Genomic DNA, 16,372 nt, shown 5'->3' with positions numbered 1-16,372 from the left:
GGAGAAGGGTGCTGGGGGCTGAGGCGCCCGTGGGAAGTCCTGGCATAGTGAGTGAGGGGAGAGTGGGAAGAGACGAGGTTGGAGGGGAGGGGGGCCTGGTCACATAGGGCGTTAGGCCCCAGGTAAGGAGATAGAATAACACCTAAAATGCCAAAGATGTGGTGGGAGGCCACTGAGGGGGCAGAAGAGAAGCAGGGGTCCAGTGAGGAGGCTGCTGTAGCCGTCCAGGTGAGACATGACGGTGGCTTGGACTGGGTGGGAGGTGTGGAGGAAGAAGTGGTTGAGTTCTAGGTATACTTTGAAGGTAGAGCCATTAGGATTTGCTGACACATTGGATGTGGGACGTGAGACAAAGAGTCAAGGATGACTCCGTGGTTTCTGTCCTGAGCAACTGGAAGGATGGAGTTACTGTTAACTGAGGTGGGAAAGACAGAAGGGGGTTTGGGGCATGAAGCCACGAGTTCTGATTTGGGCATTTTGATTTTGGGTGGCGTGTTAGACCTCCAAGCAGTGTTGTTAAGCTGGCATTTGGAGAGTGGAGTTCTGAGAAGTGGGGGCTGGAGATATCAATCTAAAGCCATCAGATGAAGATGTTATGAACCATGAGCCTGGATGAGAGCACTGTAGGGGTGAGGGTAAGTAGAGCAGAAGGCCAGTCTCAGGTCAGGTCAGGAAGAGGATAGGGAGCCAGAAACAAGGCTGAGAAGTAGCCGTGAGGCTGGGGGAAAACCAGGCAAGTTTGGCGATCTCAAAGCTAAGTGAACCAACTGTTTCAAGGAGGAGGGAGAAAGCAGTTGTGTTTGATGCTCCCGAGAGGTCAGATAAAATGAAGACGAGAACTGACCACTGAATTCAGCAGTGTAGAAGTCACTGGGGACCTGGACACAAGCCAACCAGTGGAGTGATGGGGCAAGAGACTGGGCTGGGTAGAGGGGAGGATGAGAGCTGAGGACTAGAGGCAGTGTAAGTGGACACCTCTGCTGTACAAGGCAGCTAGACATGAGGTGGTAGCTGGGGAAGTTACAGATGGCAGAAATGACAATCTGCTTGTACCCTGGTGGCAATGAGATGGGGCTTGCAAAGTACACAGCACAGCGCCTGGCATGTGGCAGGTACTCCGTATATGCGGGGTGCACATGTGTCCACACCCCTCCCCACAGCTGCCCTGGCCCACTCCTCTTTACCTTACCAGCCACTCTTGGGCCCAAGGATCCTACATTCCACCACACCCCTCGCCCCACCCTCATTTCCCACATACACTCCAAATCTGCCACAATTTTGCCTGGGGTCAGTGCCAGGGGTAAAGATAAGAGTGACTTGAGCCTCCTCAGCTCGCCCAGGAAGCCTGGCCATTCTCTCTGCAAGCACAACAGGAGAGTCACAGCACCTAGGCCGGAGGACGGCATGGCCCGTCATCCCCCTGCTGCTGCCAGTTGAGTTACCAGGTGTGCCTGCCATCTCCCAGGCAAACCGCCCTTCACATAATCAGACCAGGATGTGAGGCCCAGCACTAGGGCGCCTGGGGAAGCACTGTAAGTGGCCATTTCTCAAGGTTTCCTCCTCGCCTGTGATGGCTCTTCAGGGCAAATGAGGGGCTTCCTCCATGCCCCTTCTTCATTACCTGGCACTTGAGTAACTGAGCTCTTAGATGTTGTCTCTTCATGCTCACACCCACCCTATGACCATCTCCATTTTACAGAGGAGGAAAGGGGTGTTCAGAGACACTAGTCACTTCTCTGAGGCCACACAGTAAGTCACATCAGAGTCAGGATTGAACGAGGTCTGCCTGTCTTTTCCCTCTGAGCTCACAGTGGAAGGCCCTCCCTGGGCCTGACAGAGGGAACACTTCCCTGCCTTTCCCCAGGCCGCCAGGTGGTGGCTCAGAAAGGGGCTGTGCTGCCACATCCATGCCAGCCTCAAACGAATCCCCAGCCCTATTGAGACATCAACACCATCTGCCTCAGGACAGAGGAAGCCTGGTTAGCCCAGTTAGGTAAGGCTCCTCCTGGTGGGCAGACGGATGAACCGCAGACCAACAGGTGGCAGTGTCAGCACCTTCCCCAAGATCTGAGGGAAAGGGGTGCAGCTTGTAGCCTGGCCCCAGGCTCCCCTGGAGGCAGGAGTGTGGGGAATGATGGCGAGCCAGGCCTGTTTCTGGAGGTGCGAGAGCTTGTGCCCCTGGGAGCCTCATGCCTTGGCTACAGGAGGGCTCACACCCAGCCTTCCCTCCAGCCTCCTCCAAAGGCCAATGCCAAGGCACCTGTGCCAGGCGTCCTCACCGTGAGCTACCCTTACCTTCCCCAAACCTGGTGGTGAAGGGATCATTAACCCCATTACACAGGAGAGGAAACTGAAGCCCAGGGATACTAAGAAGTCTGGCTAATTTCTCTTTGCTGTCCTGCTCCAAAGATTCCCTTTTCTTCTGTGCCCCGGGTCAGAGGTCACTCATCTGTGCTCCCAGCCAGCAGCACCCTACAGCTGGACTTTTCAGAGTTGGAAGCCAAGCTGCTGTGGTATGATGCCACCAGGGCCTGGCCTGTGCAAGCATGCGCTGAGGGGTGCAGAGCTGGGCCTTGGCTCTGAGCAGCGACCCCTTGTGGCTGGGTTGAGTAGGAGGTCCCTTCTCAGGCTGCTGACTGAGTCATCTCATGACAAAGCTGTGCAACTAGTGTGAAAAGTAAGAGTCCTGCGGTGCTGAGGAAACAGGAAGTGTGGGGGCTGTGCTGGTTGGCCCTGAAGGGAGCCAGGCCCCACCTGGCCCCACCTCCTCTGAGTTAGGGGGCTGAGGGGCCCTTCCCTGTGTCAGCAAATCCTGTTAGGCCTGAGGTAGGACAGAGGATCAGATTCAGGACCCCCAGTCTGGGGGCTAGAGGAGGAGGAAAGAGAGCTCCAGACTGTCCCGGGGTAGGCCAGGTCCTCAGATCATGCCCTGCTGCTGGGGTGGAGGCTGTGAGCACCCCAGAGACAAGCTGTTGGGCCTCAGAGAAGCCAGGGAGTCTGAGGCTGGGAGGCCAGAAGGTCTTCCTGGACAGGGGAGCTGTACCTGCTGTGATTTGAGTAAACAGAAAGACCAAGAGGCTTTCTAGCAAGTGGGACTGTTTGGGCAAAGTCTGGGGGTGTAGTGGGCAGAATCACTGTCACTGGATGGCTTGAGTGGTCCCCCTTCCCTGAGGCCTGTGGTCTTTGACCACCACCCTCCTTTGCTTTGACAACTGGGCTGCCCGCATACAGCTAATTGTGGCTCTTCCTACCTGCATGCCCCCAGGCCCCAAGTTCACCTCTCCTCCCTCCTTCCACATTCACCCACCCTCCTTCTCATTTTTCAGCACAACAAGGCTAGTCAGCCCCCTCACGGCGTCCCCCAACTCTCTCCTCTCTACGAACATTTCAGCAGCCCACACCCCACACCTGCGCCTGCTGACATCAGCCAGAAGCAAGGTACGGGCCTGGGATGGGGAGGAGCCCAGTGAGACCCAGAGCCTGAAGGCTAAGTCCCTGCCTTCTGAGGAACCCAGGTGGCTGGGCCCGTTTTTACAGCTGCAGAAACTGGGGCTGTGTAAACCTGGGGCCCAAAGAAAAGGATGCCAGAAAGATGGGTTGGGAGGCCTCAGGGCACCACAGGGCTGGGAGAGGTGGTCCCAAGTCAAAATTTGAAGACCTCAGGTTGAAGTAAGGGCCTAAGTTTTGTGGGGAACCCCCCTCCCCAGTGCCAGTATGGGAGCAGACATCTAACCTGCAGCCTTCCCCTCCCCCCGGTGAGAAAATGGAAAGTGGTGGTTGTGATGACTGATTCACTTCAGCCTCAGGCCAAGTCATTCTGAAATCCACCACTGTCGCTGTGGGAAACCTGCTGATTCACCCTGGGGTCGGGGTGGGGGCAGTGGAGCCCTGGTTCCCCACCTGGCTCCCCCAAACTAGGGGGCCTGCCTCCTGCCCAGGAAGCCAGGCCAGAGCTCCCCAGCAGAGAAGCCCCAATTGCAGACCATCAGTGGACCACTCTTGGGTGACTCCAACCCTGTCCACTGGCCAGCCAACTGGGTGTCTTTAGGCAAGTCCCCTAACCTCTGCCCTTGGCTCCCTTGCCTGTAAAATGGGCATTATCACACTGGAGCAGTGGTGTAAACAGGGATAGTCCTGAGCAAGCTAGCCTGTCTGGTCCTCTAGTGAAGGGGAATGGGATCTTAGAGGCCCCCGTGTGAGGCTCTAGGTTGGATTAACTGGCTGAAGTGGCCCGAGAGTCAGGCTAGCCTACTTACTCGGCCCCTCTCCACTGCAGTTCACAGGCCTCTGCAGACCCCTGACCTCTCTGGCTTCTACTCTCTGACCTCAGGCAGCATGGGACAGCTCCCCCACACTGTGAGCTGGTGAGTGTGGGCCCAGTGGGAAAGGGGCACCATGCGTTGGTCCGACCCATACCTGCCCTTCTATCCCCTCGTCCATCCTCTGTGCGGAGCACCCTGCTGCCAGCTTGGTATAGGCACCAGGGGCTGGCTTGCAGCTCTAGCCCATGCGGGCTCTGGGCCAGGGCTCCTTGTGGCCCTTTGGCCTATGGGTGTTCCCCAGGTAGTTTGACATACTCCATTTGGGAAGGCAGGAGACCTGGGTCCTGGTCCCTGTGGATGGCAGAACTCTGGCTGCTCAGGCACCTCCAGAGCCATTGGAGTATGTGAGGAAGAAATGTTAGGCCTAAGTAGGAAGAAGACAGCATGACATGAGTGGCTACCACAGAGGCTGCTGCTTCTTAGCCGGCTGGTGGGCAGGGGAATACTTCCCACTACCTGCTGCTGGTTGGTCCCTTTCTTGGTTGAGCTGCTGGAGGGGCAGGGTGCAGCTGGTTCCCCACTTACAGAGGCCTGTCTTAGAGTCTGTTAAGGCTGAGCCAGGAAAGCTAGCCTGGGCGCTCCCCACATCCCCCAATTCAGCAGTCCTGACTGTGCGCCGAAGGGCCTGTCCTTAGCCAGAGCCGAGCCTGGGCAGGCTCCTTGGCCCTTTGCTCATCAGCTGCAGTAGGACCCAGCCTCTCTGGGCTGTGGCAGTCACCCAACAGCAGAAAGGCAGAGCAGTCCAGAGGCCCAGCCCGGGGCCTCCCCACCCGTTTCTACTCACCCTTTACTCGTGTTTAGCTCACTCCTGTTTCCAGATTCTCCTTAGACAAAGCCCCATTCTGAACACAAATCAGGACTTCCCTCTTGGGTACCTCCTAACAGGATCAGAGCAGGGTGGGGCTGTTCAGAGCTCAGCCTGACTAGGCCAGGCCAGGGTCCTATGGAAACAAATCTCTGCACCAGCCTCTTGACAGTGATCCCTAGGCCAATAGCTCTAAAGACCAAGAGACTTGAACCTAGGGGAGATGTTAACCCAAGGCACTAATAAGGGGACTTCAGGCTCAGGGGAGGGGGAATGGCACTTGGCTGCCAGGAGAGAAGTGGGGGTATGTTGGCCATCTCTGCACTGAGCTTGGCTGTGCAGCGTTCTGTGCAGCTGGGAAGCATTGCTGAAGCTGACGATCCTTAGATCCTGCCACCTCAGAACTCAGTCCACCTAGTGGGTGACCCAGGCAAGAGGCCAGGCAATTACAGGGTACTGTGAGCAGTGCAGGGAGCCCTGATGGCGCAGTGGTTAAGTGCTCTGCTGCTAACCAAAAGATCAGCAGTTTGAACTCAGCAGCTGCTCTGTGGGAAAAAGATGTGGCAGTCTGCTTCCATAAAGATTTACAGCCTTGGAAACACTGTGGGGCAGTTCTGCTCTGTCCTGTAGGGTCACTATGAGTCAGAATCAACTCAATGGCAGTGCATTTGGTTTTTGGGTTTTGGTGAGCAGTGCTTTGATTGAGGACTGTAGGAGCTCAGAGGGGCACCTCATCTAGCTGGGGATCTCAGGGCTTTCAGGAAGAAGGGAATTTAGCCAAAACCTGAAGTGCGACTAGTTGAAGCAGGCAAAGTGGGGCAGAAGAGCAATCCAGGCAGTATAAACAGTGGGTGCAAAGGCCCTAAGGCAGGAATCAGCCTGTATTTATAGGGAGACTTCAGGAGACTGCCCCATGGAGTTAGAGCACTGTGAGGGGGGGGGACTGGAGGCTGGAGGGGACCTGGGGACCTGCTAAGCTGGGTCCCGAGGGCAAGGTGCCATGTCCATCCCTTAAAGTATCAGTACAGTACGAGCTGGCAGAAGAAAACAGACGCAGCATAGGTTGCCCCCTGGTGGCACATGCTTGCAGCACACACTGCCTTGGCTGCGGAGGGGCTGAGCTCCATCCGTGGGGTGGTCCAAGCCGAGGCCAACTGGCCTCACATTGGGTCAGGCCCATACAAGGTGGGGAAGACCTTCCCAAGTCTGGCCAGCAGCTAGACCGCTAACAGCTGTCTCTCCCAATCACAGGCCCAGCCCTCCTCTCTACCCCCTGTCCCCTTCCTGTGGATATAGACAGCACTTCCCCGCCCCCACCGCAGCCCCTGGCGCCCCCTACCCCAGGTGAGTCCCCTACCCTGCAGCCAGGCTCCTGCTTCCTGTTGCCCAGGCTTCAGTGCCCACACGAGGCCATGCCCAGGTCCCTGCTTGCCCTGTGCTAGTTGTTTGTCCACTTGTCCGTGCGTCATCTTACAGCCCTGCTGCTGCTCTGAGCCTGAGAGCAAAGCCAATGGGAGCACAAGAGGGGCCTAAGTCCAGGCCATTCTGTCCAACAGAGTCACACAGAGCACCAGGGATAGAGCATGAACACGGGTACCAGCAGTTGAGTGGGGCCATCTGGGTGATGAGGAAGCCCAAAGGAGACCCCAGCTGGGCCTGATGGGTCAGAGAGCTTCATGAAAAGGATGACATCTCCTGGGAGAGGGGGACAAAGGAAACAGTAGTAGTCGGGCCTGGGGGAAGGGAGATAGGGAGTAATAGGGAGCAGGGGGAAGGATGGGGTGAGGGGTGTCAGCGGGATAGTCATGCGGCATTGTGCAGGCTCCAAGAAGGAGCCTGGGCAGTGGGGAGATTCCAGCAGGAACGGGCCATGAGCATTCGGGTGTCTTAAAAAGGTCACTCTGGCTGTTGTGTGGAGAGAGGCTGGAGTGGGCAAGCAGGAGACTGAGAGGAGGCCTACAGGGCAGCCACAGGCTCGTGAGGGTGAGCTAGAGACAGGTGAGGAGAAAAGGCCAAAAGCTGTTCAGGACATAGTAAGCACCTAAATGGCATATATGTGAATTTTTGCAATGTGTCTATGTAATGTGTTGGGAGCAGGTATTTGTATGTATCTCTGTGTACTTGTGTCCAGGCCAGTGGGGGAGGGTATGTTTACCTGTGTCCTTGTGTACCATGCAGGGGCCTCCACGTGTGTCCACAGGTCTGGCCCTGACACACCTGTCTCAGTGTTAACTCTCTTCCTGCCTCTAGGTTCACCCACCCATCCCTGATGCTAGGCTCTGGTGTACCTGGGCACCCCGCGGCCATCCCCCACCCGGCCATTGTGCCCCCCTCAGGGAAGCAGGAACTGCAGCCCTATGACCGCAGCCTGTGAGTGAAAAGGCACACAATGGGGGGCGTGTAGGATGGGCAGGTAAACAGACCTGACTCCCATTTATTCATCAAGGCCTTCCCCACACCCAGGTCCAGCCAGGATACACATTCCTCCCACCAGGCCCAAGGCCAGCTGCCTGGGAGCTTCAGGGACTGCCAGGAGAGAGGCCCCTGGTCAAGCCTTTTTTAGTTAAAACCCAGGGGTCCCTGAGCTCTGACCACTGACTGCTCTGTTTTTTGACCTTCAAAAGCAGGAAAGGATGGGTGGGTAGGAACAAGGATTTAATTTAAGCCAAGAGGAGAGGGGCAGAGAAGTCTTAACACGTGAATCTTCCTCTTGGTTACAGTATTCCTGTAAAGAACAGGTACTTAGCTCTCTGCTCACCCGCTTTGGGGCAGCTAAAAAGAGATTCAGTTTACAAAAACCCTAATACCCATGCACTCACAGACACACGGGACACAAGAGGAGGGTGTGGCATGAGGTGGACACTGGGGGGCTCCTGAGTGATCTGGATATGTGCCCCTCAGGAAGACCCAGGCAGAGGCCAAGGTGGAGAAGGAGGCCAAGAAGCCAACCATCAAGAAGCCACTGAATGCCTTCATGCTGTACATGAAGGAGATGAGAGCCAAGGTCATCGCAGAGTGCACGCTCAAGGAAAGCGCCGCCATCAACCAGATCCTGGGACGCAGGGTGAGGGCAGGTGGGGGTGGCCCCTGACTACCTTCACCCTGGTGCAGCTTGCTGACTCCTGATACATTCAATCTCCACCCCACCCCACCCCACCCCCATTGCAGTGGCACGCGCTGTCTCGGGAAGAACAAGCCAAGTATTATGAGCTGGCCCGCAAAGAGAGGCAGCTGCACATGCAGCTCTACCCAGGCTGGTCGGCGCGGGACAACTACGTGAGTGGCCAGTGACTTAGGAGGGACGGGTAGGAAAATCTTTAAGACGCCATGCACCAGTCTCAGCAGAGAAGGCAGGACTACTGTCCTGAAGGCACAGATGAGAAAGGAGGTGATGAAGTGGAGGGTCCGAGGCCTCCCTTGGTGTGTTAGCTACCTAAGTGCTGCCGTAAGAGAAATAACACAGTTCAGGACATGTTAATTAGCATCTTAGGCATGAGATGGTCAACTGGGAAAGGGGCAGTTGAGTATGGATGCAAGGAGGGAGGGATTGGGCTAGAACAATGAGTTTGACCTTCGGTGGCACTGCTGAATTCAGGGTATGGCTCTAGGGGGAGGTCTTTGTCTATTTCAACCTCTAGTAGCCGGCGATCCCTGGAGTTCCTGGGCTAATAGATTCATCTGCTTCGTAGTCAGATAGTGTCTGTCTTCCCTGCTTGTGCATGCATGTCTCTGTGTCTATGCTGCTCCTTTTATAACTCAGAAGTGACTAGGTATAGGATCCACCCTACACTGGTATGACTTCAACTGACTGCATTATGGAAGGTGATTCTATTAGATTACATCCACAGGTATAGGGGTTAGAATTCCAACACATATTTGCGGGGGAGGGTGCACAATTCAATCCGTAACACCTGGCCAGCTCAGAAGAGGCCACACCAGGTGGAACTGCCCGTAAAGGCAAGCCCACATTCTGTTCCCCACCCCAGAATGCACTCACACATGGGGCTGTTGCCCAGTATTTGAACTGGGCCACGTGGATGGGCAGAAGGGGAGGAGAAGGGCTGGAATTCACATCCCTCCATTCAAAATGGATATGAGAGCAGGAGAGAGAGGAAGCTCCCAAAAGCACCCCGTGGTAGCCTAGCAAGGATTGCAGTTAAGAAACACCAGGGCCCCAAGGTAGGAAGCTGCAGGAATCCTGGAGGCAGATAGGCTCAGCAGCAGGCTGTAGCTGTCCCAGCCCCTCACTCACTGGGGTCACAGCAACTGCCTCCCAGATCTGAGTCTCTCTCCCTTTGTTCCCTTCAGGGAAAGAAGAAGAGGCGCTCAAGGGAAAAGCACCAAGAATCCAACACAGGTGAGGCCTTCCCTCAGCAGTAGTAGAGGCTCATTTCCAAGCCCCCATTTCAAGAGCATCTCTGCTCTGGCCTGAAGGGAGGGGCAGTGTACCCAGCCAGGATCCTTCAGGGAAACAGGGTCTGCATCTCGCAAGTCAGAGCCCTGTGCAAGGAACAGCTGTACTTAATCTCAGCGAAGACAAGCGGAAGCTAGTTTACCTTCTACCACCCCACCTTCCTCCACTGCCTTTGCTAGCCCTACTCCCAGCAAGCCTCTCCCAGAGAAGCTAGTGAGAAATGGACTGAGTATAGTTCAGTGGGTATTCCAAACAGTGCATCCTGGTTACTTCTGCTGAAATGGACAGCACGCATCTGGATGGAGGCTGAGCCAGGCCCTGTACCTGGGCTTAGCAGTTACACAGCCTGTTGGCTGGTGCCTGGCAATTTCTGTCATCCCAAATTTTTCATGGCAGTGCAAAATGCTCTGTGTAGAGGACCCTGGGAGCCCACACCCCACTGCAGGCCTCCTTCCTGTGGGTGAATTCCTGCCTTCAACTCTGAAAATGCAGATTCCATACCTATGACTCCCAGCTATGCTGTCCCCACACAGGGAAGCTGGAGGCTGGGACTAGGGGGTGGGGGGACAGCACAGAGTCCTCAGCCTTTTCTCTGAGGCTGAGGGATGAGCCTTTCTTTCCATCTAGAAGAGTGTGTGGAATAGGGATAAACTACAGCATGAGGGGCTGTGGGTCAGGCAGATTGGGCCCTGGCAAGAATGAAGAAAAACTCAATAAAATGGGCAAGGAGTTGGGGAGAGGGTGGGCAGCCTTAAGGCAGAAGAGGCTGGATCCCTGAGGGCCTCCCTGGACTCTGCTGTAGCTCTCATGCTGTAAGGGGCCCCACAAGCCAGAGAGGAGCCAGCCTGACAGGGCCTCCCTCCCCCAACCACCACTACCACCATTCTTCCCACTGCCTCCTGCCCAGTTGGAGATACCTTTCCTGATACCTTGCTCTGGCCCTAGGGCTCCCACTAGGAGAGGGAGCCATGGAGAGGCCTACTCTACCTATGGGGGCTGTGGGGTGTCTGTGACTGGCTAACACTGATGTTGCCTCTTCTTTCTGGGCCCTGCTCTGCCCTGCTGCCTGCCCGCTCGCCCTCTGTCCTGCTCTGCCCCTCTGGCATGTCTGAGCAGACCCTGGCTCGCCTAAGAAATGCCGTGCTCGCTTTGGCCTCAACCAGCAGACGGATTGGTGTGGTCCGTGCAGGTGGGTTTGTCCCCACCACCCTCCCCCTCTTGCTTCAAGCTGCTTCCCTGACTCTGCACAGGTTCTGCTGGGCCTGCAGCCCTCTCTTGGCTCACCAGCCCCCTAGCACTCCCAGAAGATTGGGGAACCCATGCCTCCTAAGAATGGGAGTGAACACAGCTTGTGAGTAAGAACACTTGGGTCTAGGTAGGAGGAGGAATGGAAGGGGAGAGACAGAATGTTCCAAAACAGAAGAAAATCTCCTCCCGAGATACTGTGGAAATAGAGAAAGGGAAGGCAGACTCAAGAAGGTGGCTCTGATGTCTGGTGCCAAATCTCTCAACACCACTCAGGTGTTCTGCACACCCCTGGCTCCCAGGCCTCAAACTTGTAGCACAACTTCCCCCACACTTTTCCGCCAAGTTGGGAGCCCTGCCTGTACAATCCTGAGCTTTGAGCTCTTAAATCTGAAAAAAACAAGGTGACTGTAGTGGAGAACAACCTGGTTGGTGGTCATATGACTCATTGTTCTTTTGTACCTACTGAGAGTACCCGAGTACCTACTTACAAGACAGCTGGAGAAGTTGGGGAGAAGAGCAAGGGTACTCTTGGGCTGTGCTAGACAAAGGGCCATACTCGGGCTTTGTGGCACTAAGCATGTGTTTCACTATACAACAGGACAATACTTGTACATGTGAAACGAAGATATACCTACCAAGTGGTTAAAGTTGGCTGCCTTAGGTTCAAGCTGAGGGTATTCTAGGCAATAAGGTCACTGGCTCTAAGGATACTTGTCCAGCCCCTCTGAGTGCCCACCATGCTTCCTGCCAAAGGGCAAAGAGGAATTTGATGTGTATGTGTGTGATGGGAGGCAACCTGTCTTCAGAGGAGGCCCTATTCTATCCAAGAGCCAGAGGGGTCCAGGCTAGACCACGCTACTCAGATGCATAGTGTGGCCCAGAAAACTTCAGGGCCGTATAAGCAGGTGAGAAGAGTCACAGTTCATTTCTTCTGCCCCCAGCCCAGCTTGGAGGACTGGGATTGCCCAGCCCAAGAAGCTACAGCCATTGCAGCCCCTTGCCTTAGTGTACATCTGAATAAGTGAATCATGCTCAAAGGCCCAAACTAGGGGATGGCTTCCTGGAAAACAGGAGGCAGCCCAAAGGCCTGGTTACAAAAGGTCCTTGTGTGCCACCTTGTTGCTGTGGTAGGTGCCAGAGGCTAGGCGTAGCAGAGTTGCAGTGCTGATTCAGGTCTGAAGGCACATCACCAAAGTCATTGGGAGAGGGGTCAAGAGGCCAGCTAGGCCTGTGCAAGGACAGCATTTTTTGGTTGTGGTGTATGACTATGAACTCACCCTCTGTTTACAGATAACTCTCTTCACTATTCCTAGGAGGAAAAAGAAATGCATTCGGTACTTACCCGGAGAAGGCCGCTGCCCCAGCCCAGTTCCTTCCGATGACAGTGCTCTAGGCTGCCCCGGGTCCCCAGCCCCTCAGGACTCACCCTCATACCTCCTGCTGCCCCACTTCCCCACAGAACTGCTTGCTAGCCCTGCGGAGTCGGCGCCTACATCACCAGGTCTCTCCGCCGCTCTCAGCCTTCCAGCCCCCTGGGCCCCCACGGGCCCCCTGCAGCACCCTGCAGAGTACACAAGTACAGCTACAGGAATCTCACAGATAGGCAGCCTAGCAGGCCCAAGACACTTGGCCTCCTCCAGGAGCCCACCCCCTGAGAGGAGGCGACAGAGCCCCAAAGCACGTGGAAATCGGCCAGGGGCCCTGTTGACTCCCTCTTAGGGTTCAGGCCCTGGAGATTTCAGAGGCTGCACAACTTCTGCCTGAACCTGGGGCCATCGATTCAAACTGCTCAGAGTGGTGGGGATCAGATGTGTTGATGTATCATCTCATGACAGGCATCCCTTGTGCTTTTTACCATCTGTCTTGCTAGCCAGATGCCCCCTGCCTCCCATGCTTTTCTGCTACAGGTGAGAGATGGGCTAGACTAAGCCCAGCTGCCCTCCCTACCCCTGCATCCCCACCACCACCGCCACCACCACCGCCACCACACCCTCCCCATCCCAAACACTTCATGGACCAATAATGAGCTGGTTTATCAAACAACGTGCAAGCAAGGTCAGAACCACAAAGCTCAAGATGACACTTCTCTCTCAAGGGACTACAGAAGCCCTGTTTCAGAAAACCAGCTGTGACTCATAAGCTGGACAAGATGAAGCCTCTTTATGTGTTCTCAGGAGCTTGCAAGAAGAGCAGGCAGCTCAGGAGGCAATGGGATAGGTTAAGTCTAGGCTTATCACCTTGGCAACAGGGATAACGTGACACTACCCTGTCAGGCAAGTGTGGGTGGTGGATGGTATCTGGCTTTAGTTCAGAGCAGTTGGAAATATTTCCTGAGAAGCTTACCTGCCTAAGCAGCCCCAATACCAAGTTCCCAGCCAGTCACAAGTGGCTACAGTCAACAGTTCAAAGAAGTTATGGCCCAAATCTGGTATGCATCCCTTCCGATTCAGAGAACTTTTTTCACAGATCTATTTCCAGCTCGTCCATGTCTAGCCAGTTCTTGGGCAGTTGTGAGAGAGGGCAAACCCCAGATCTCCAACAACTAGTGCCTATCTTCCAGCAGCATCAAACTAGGCCACCTTCACTTTCCCTACGGAGCTGCAGGAAGGGCAGGGGCAAATGGAGGACCATTACAACCAAAGCAAGGAGCCCAGAAGACCTCTAGTGGTGGACAGTGAGTTTTCACCACTGCCGATTTTAACCCATTTCTGAGCCATGCTTTGACCCTGAGCCTTGAAAAACAAGATTTTTGTTTTTTTAATTTAATGTTACTGTTTTTTTGCATCCTCTTCACTGTACATAGCCTGAATCCAAAGAAAAAGGGCTGTCCATGTTCCCCCACACACCCCTCAAGAAAAGCCTTTAGCTCCTTCTTCAGCCACTGGTTTCTCAGAATCCAAAGATCACACCTTCTAGTGTAGTACTGTAACAAGTCGAGAGGAAAAAAAACAAAACCATTGTAGTGTTCAAAATATTTTTGTACTGTTAATGCATCATCATAGAATCAAACTTTTTTTTAACATGAATAAAGATACTTTTTACTGGGTTTCCTTTTCAAAACCTGACCCTGAGGAATAAGCTGTTTCAGTCACAGAGCATGACACTTCTTTTCTTCTCCGCAGCCACAAAACTTGGGGTTTGTTCCCTATTATGGTAGACGTGTTTCTAAAACTTCTAGCCTGCAGAAGCCAGGGATTACCCTCATTACCTTTCCTAAAAAGGCTTGGGCCCAGTCCCATCTCTAAGAGCTGGGCTTACTTGGGGCATAAGATCCCATTCAAAAAAACCAATGCAGGCCAGCCTGCTCCCCAGTGCGCATATGAGGAAAAAAGGGTTGGAAGCTGCCATCCACAGACCTTTAAAAGACCTAAAATAGGTACACGTGACTACCAGGCTCCACTTTCCTCTGAGAGCAGAGAGAAAACACAACAGTTCACAAATATGTGTTATCTCCTTTCAAGGAAAACAAGAGCAAACGTCTCTTATAACCTAGTATTATAGCAAAATCTAAAGGAATGGTATTTTAATAGCACCCTTTACCCCCAAAGCTGTTAAGACACTTGAAGTGTTATTTTCATATTTTCATACAAGAGCTCTTAAATTTGAATGATAAATCTACAACCTAGTTTTTACACGTTAAAGTGTACGGTGACTTCGTGAGACCTGTCACGGACGTACGAAATGTCATAAAGCCACTTCAGTAGGCCAGTCAACCACTAGATACAAGTGCTGGGCAAGAAGTGCTTCCCAGCGGACAGCCATCCACTGGGCCAGCAGTCATCCTCCCTGCATTGTAATTTTCAAGTTATATTTTTGCGTTTTATATTTAAAATTTGTTTTTATAAATAACCTTCCAGAGCAACATCTATTTAGAAGTAGACTACTGGAAGTTGTAATCCTGGACTCGCTTCTTTCTGGGAGGGTGCTAGAGGAGACCAGCCATTCCCTTGACATCTGTCCCATTTTAAAGAATTCCACTCTGGCTACTGGCCTAGTTGTTTCAAAAAACTACATTCTAACCAGGGCTTATGCAAGACTGGGTTGTGTATCTGATCTGGTGTCTGTTCAGAGTACACTGGGTACATGAACAATGCACCCTTTGTGTATTTGAGTACAGAAGGGGCTTTGGTAACTTCGTTAAAAATCAGACCAGCCTTTAAAAAAAAAAAACTGACTTCAAAGAAGAAAACTTAAACCCTCCCAAATCACACCAGTACGTTCCTATGAGGCCAGAGGGTGACTTGAGCTTGCAACCCCAAATCCAACTTAAAATACCACACCAGCCGCACCTCACTGCCAGCCAGGAACCAACCCGTTTTTACGACATACCCCAGCCTCCCTTGTAACAGTCCCTGACACATTCCCAAACAAATGGCAGACTTACGTGACCCCTCCGTGCTGCATCTGCTTCCCTGCCCTCCTGTGCTCAGTGGATACGGTGAGGGCTCAGCTCAGCAAGCTAGCAGGGCCTTTCCAAGTCTCCCAATTTGGAGGTGCTTCCCCCCTTTATCGGAGGCCCTGTGGCTAGATTTTCTTGCTGAGTTGTAATTTTTGAATGGTTTCCCTGTCTCACGTTCCTTTTGGCTGCGAGCCCCAAGCTGGCTTAGAAGCACTGCTGCACAGCTCTATTCAGTGTACAGTAAGACTGGCTAGAAGGCCTCATGTGCAGAGAAGCAGAATGGTTCTTTACATTCTGTTCCAGAAACGAAGAAAGGGACTCAGTTCCTGCATCCATTTCTAGGAAAACAAAACAGCACAGAAGGGACAAGAGTAGTCAGGTCATGTTAAACTCTCACTTGCCTAGCCTATGTATCAAAGTGGAAGAATTAAAAGACCCAAAACTAGTTTATTTTAGAAAAAAGTTGAATTGGCTTTTCTTTGAGGTTAGAAAAGCTACTTTAACATAAACTATTTTCCACATGCTGACACCACTCAGGTCTCTTAAGAGCTTTACAAGTTCACTAGGGGGCTCTGAAACAAAGTTGGCCCCCCAAGTAGACCCTGGTTCCTAGGTTGTGTCAACTCCCCCAATCCCAACTATTCCAGTCACCTCTTGCTCCAGATCTCAAATCACCCTGAGGGCATCTTTTTAACTCAGGCTCCTGGGTTCTCGAAGGGTTGGGAGGGGCCAACAGACCTTTACTGGTCTACTTGTCCACAACTGGCAGCAGGGGTCTGAGAGAAGCCCTAACTTCAGCTATTCAGACATGAGGCAGAGAGTTTAAAAACAGGGAAGAACACAGACAGGCATGTTCAAGTAGTCAGGCGAGATCTTCAAGTTGCTAAGGATAACAGGAGGTTAGGCACGGAAGAAGAGGCAAACTCCATCCTGGGGGAAGCAACCATCCCATCCCTAGCAGTTCTCAGGAGTTAGGTCATTGTACCAACACAAGGTTAACTGATATTTCACTTCTGAAGAAGACAGCGCAGCTGTGAATTACATGGGAGGTACTGTTACTAGCTCAGGCTGACACTTAAGTGCATCAGGGACTTTGGACCAGGTCTTTTTCATTCAGGTATTCTCTCATTCATTTATATGGAACCCTGTTCTTTCGAAAAGGCATATGTGCAGTCAATGGTGGG

General features: G+C 53.3%; 1 protein-coding gene across 1 annotated transcript in view; it reads left to right on the top strand.

Moving 5' to 3' along the window:
• TCF7 (transcription factor 7) overlaps nucleotides 1-14,959 on the top strand; it is a 35,860-nt gene extending 20,901 nt beyond the window's left edge. The window contains 10 exon segments of the mRNA XM_023738989.1: nucleotides 3,327-3,438; nucleotides 4,277-4,364; nucleotides 7,378-7,497; nucleotides 8,029-8,191; nucleotides 8,296-8,403; nucleotides 9,436-9,484; nucleotides 10,658-10,730; nucleotides 12,103-12,271; nucleotides 12,273-12,311; nucleotides 12,313-14,959. Of these exon segments, the coding sequence (XP_023594757.1) occupies nucleotides 3,327-3,438; nucleotides 4,277-4,364; nucleotides 7,378-7,497; nucleotides 8,029-8,191; nucleotides 8,296-8,403; nucleotides 9,436-9,484; nucleotides 10,658-10,730; nucleotides 12,103-12,271; nucleotides 12,273-12,311; nucleotides 12,313-12,444 (1,053 nt within the window). The 3' untranslated portion in view covers nucleotides 12,445-14,959.
• The last annotated feature ends 1,413 nt before the right edge of the window (nucleotides 14,960-16,372 follow it).

Source organism: Trichechus manatus, unplaced genomic scaffold (genome assembly GCF_000243295.1).
Source record: "Trichechus manatus latirostris isolate Lorelei unplaced genomic scaffold, TriManLat1.0 scaffold00127, whole genome shotgun sequence".
Taxonomy (NCBI): Eukaryota; Metazoa; Chordata; class Mammalia; order Sirenia; family Trichechidae; genus Trichechus; species Trichechus manatus.
The sequence above is the reverse complement of the archived record's forward strand: the minus strand, read 5'-3'. Positions and strand labels throughout refer to the sequence as shown.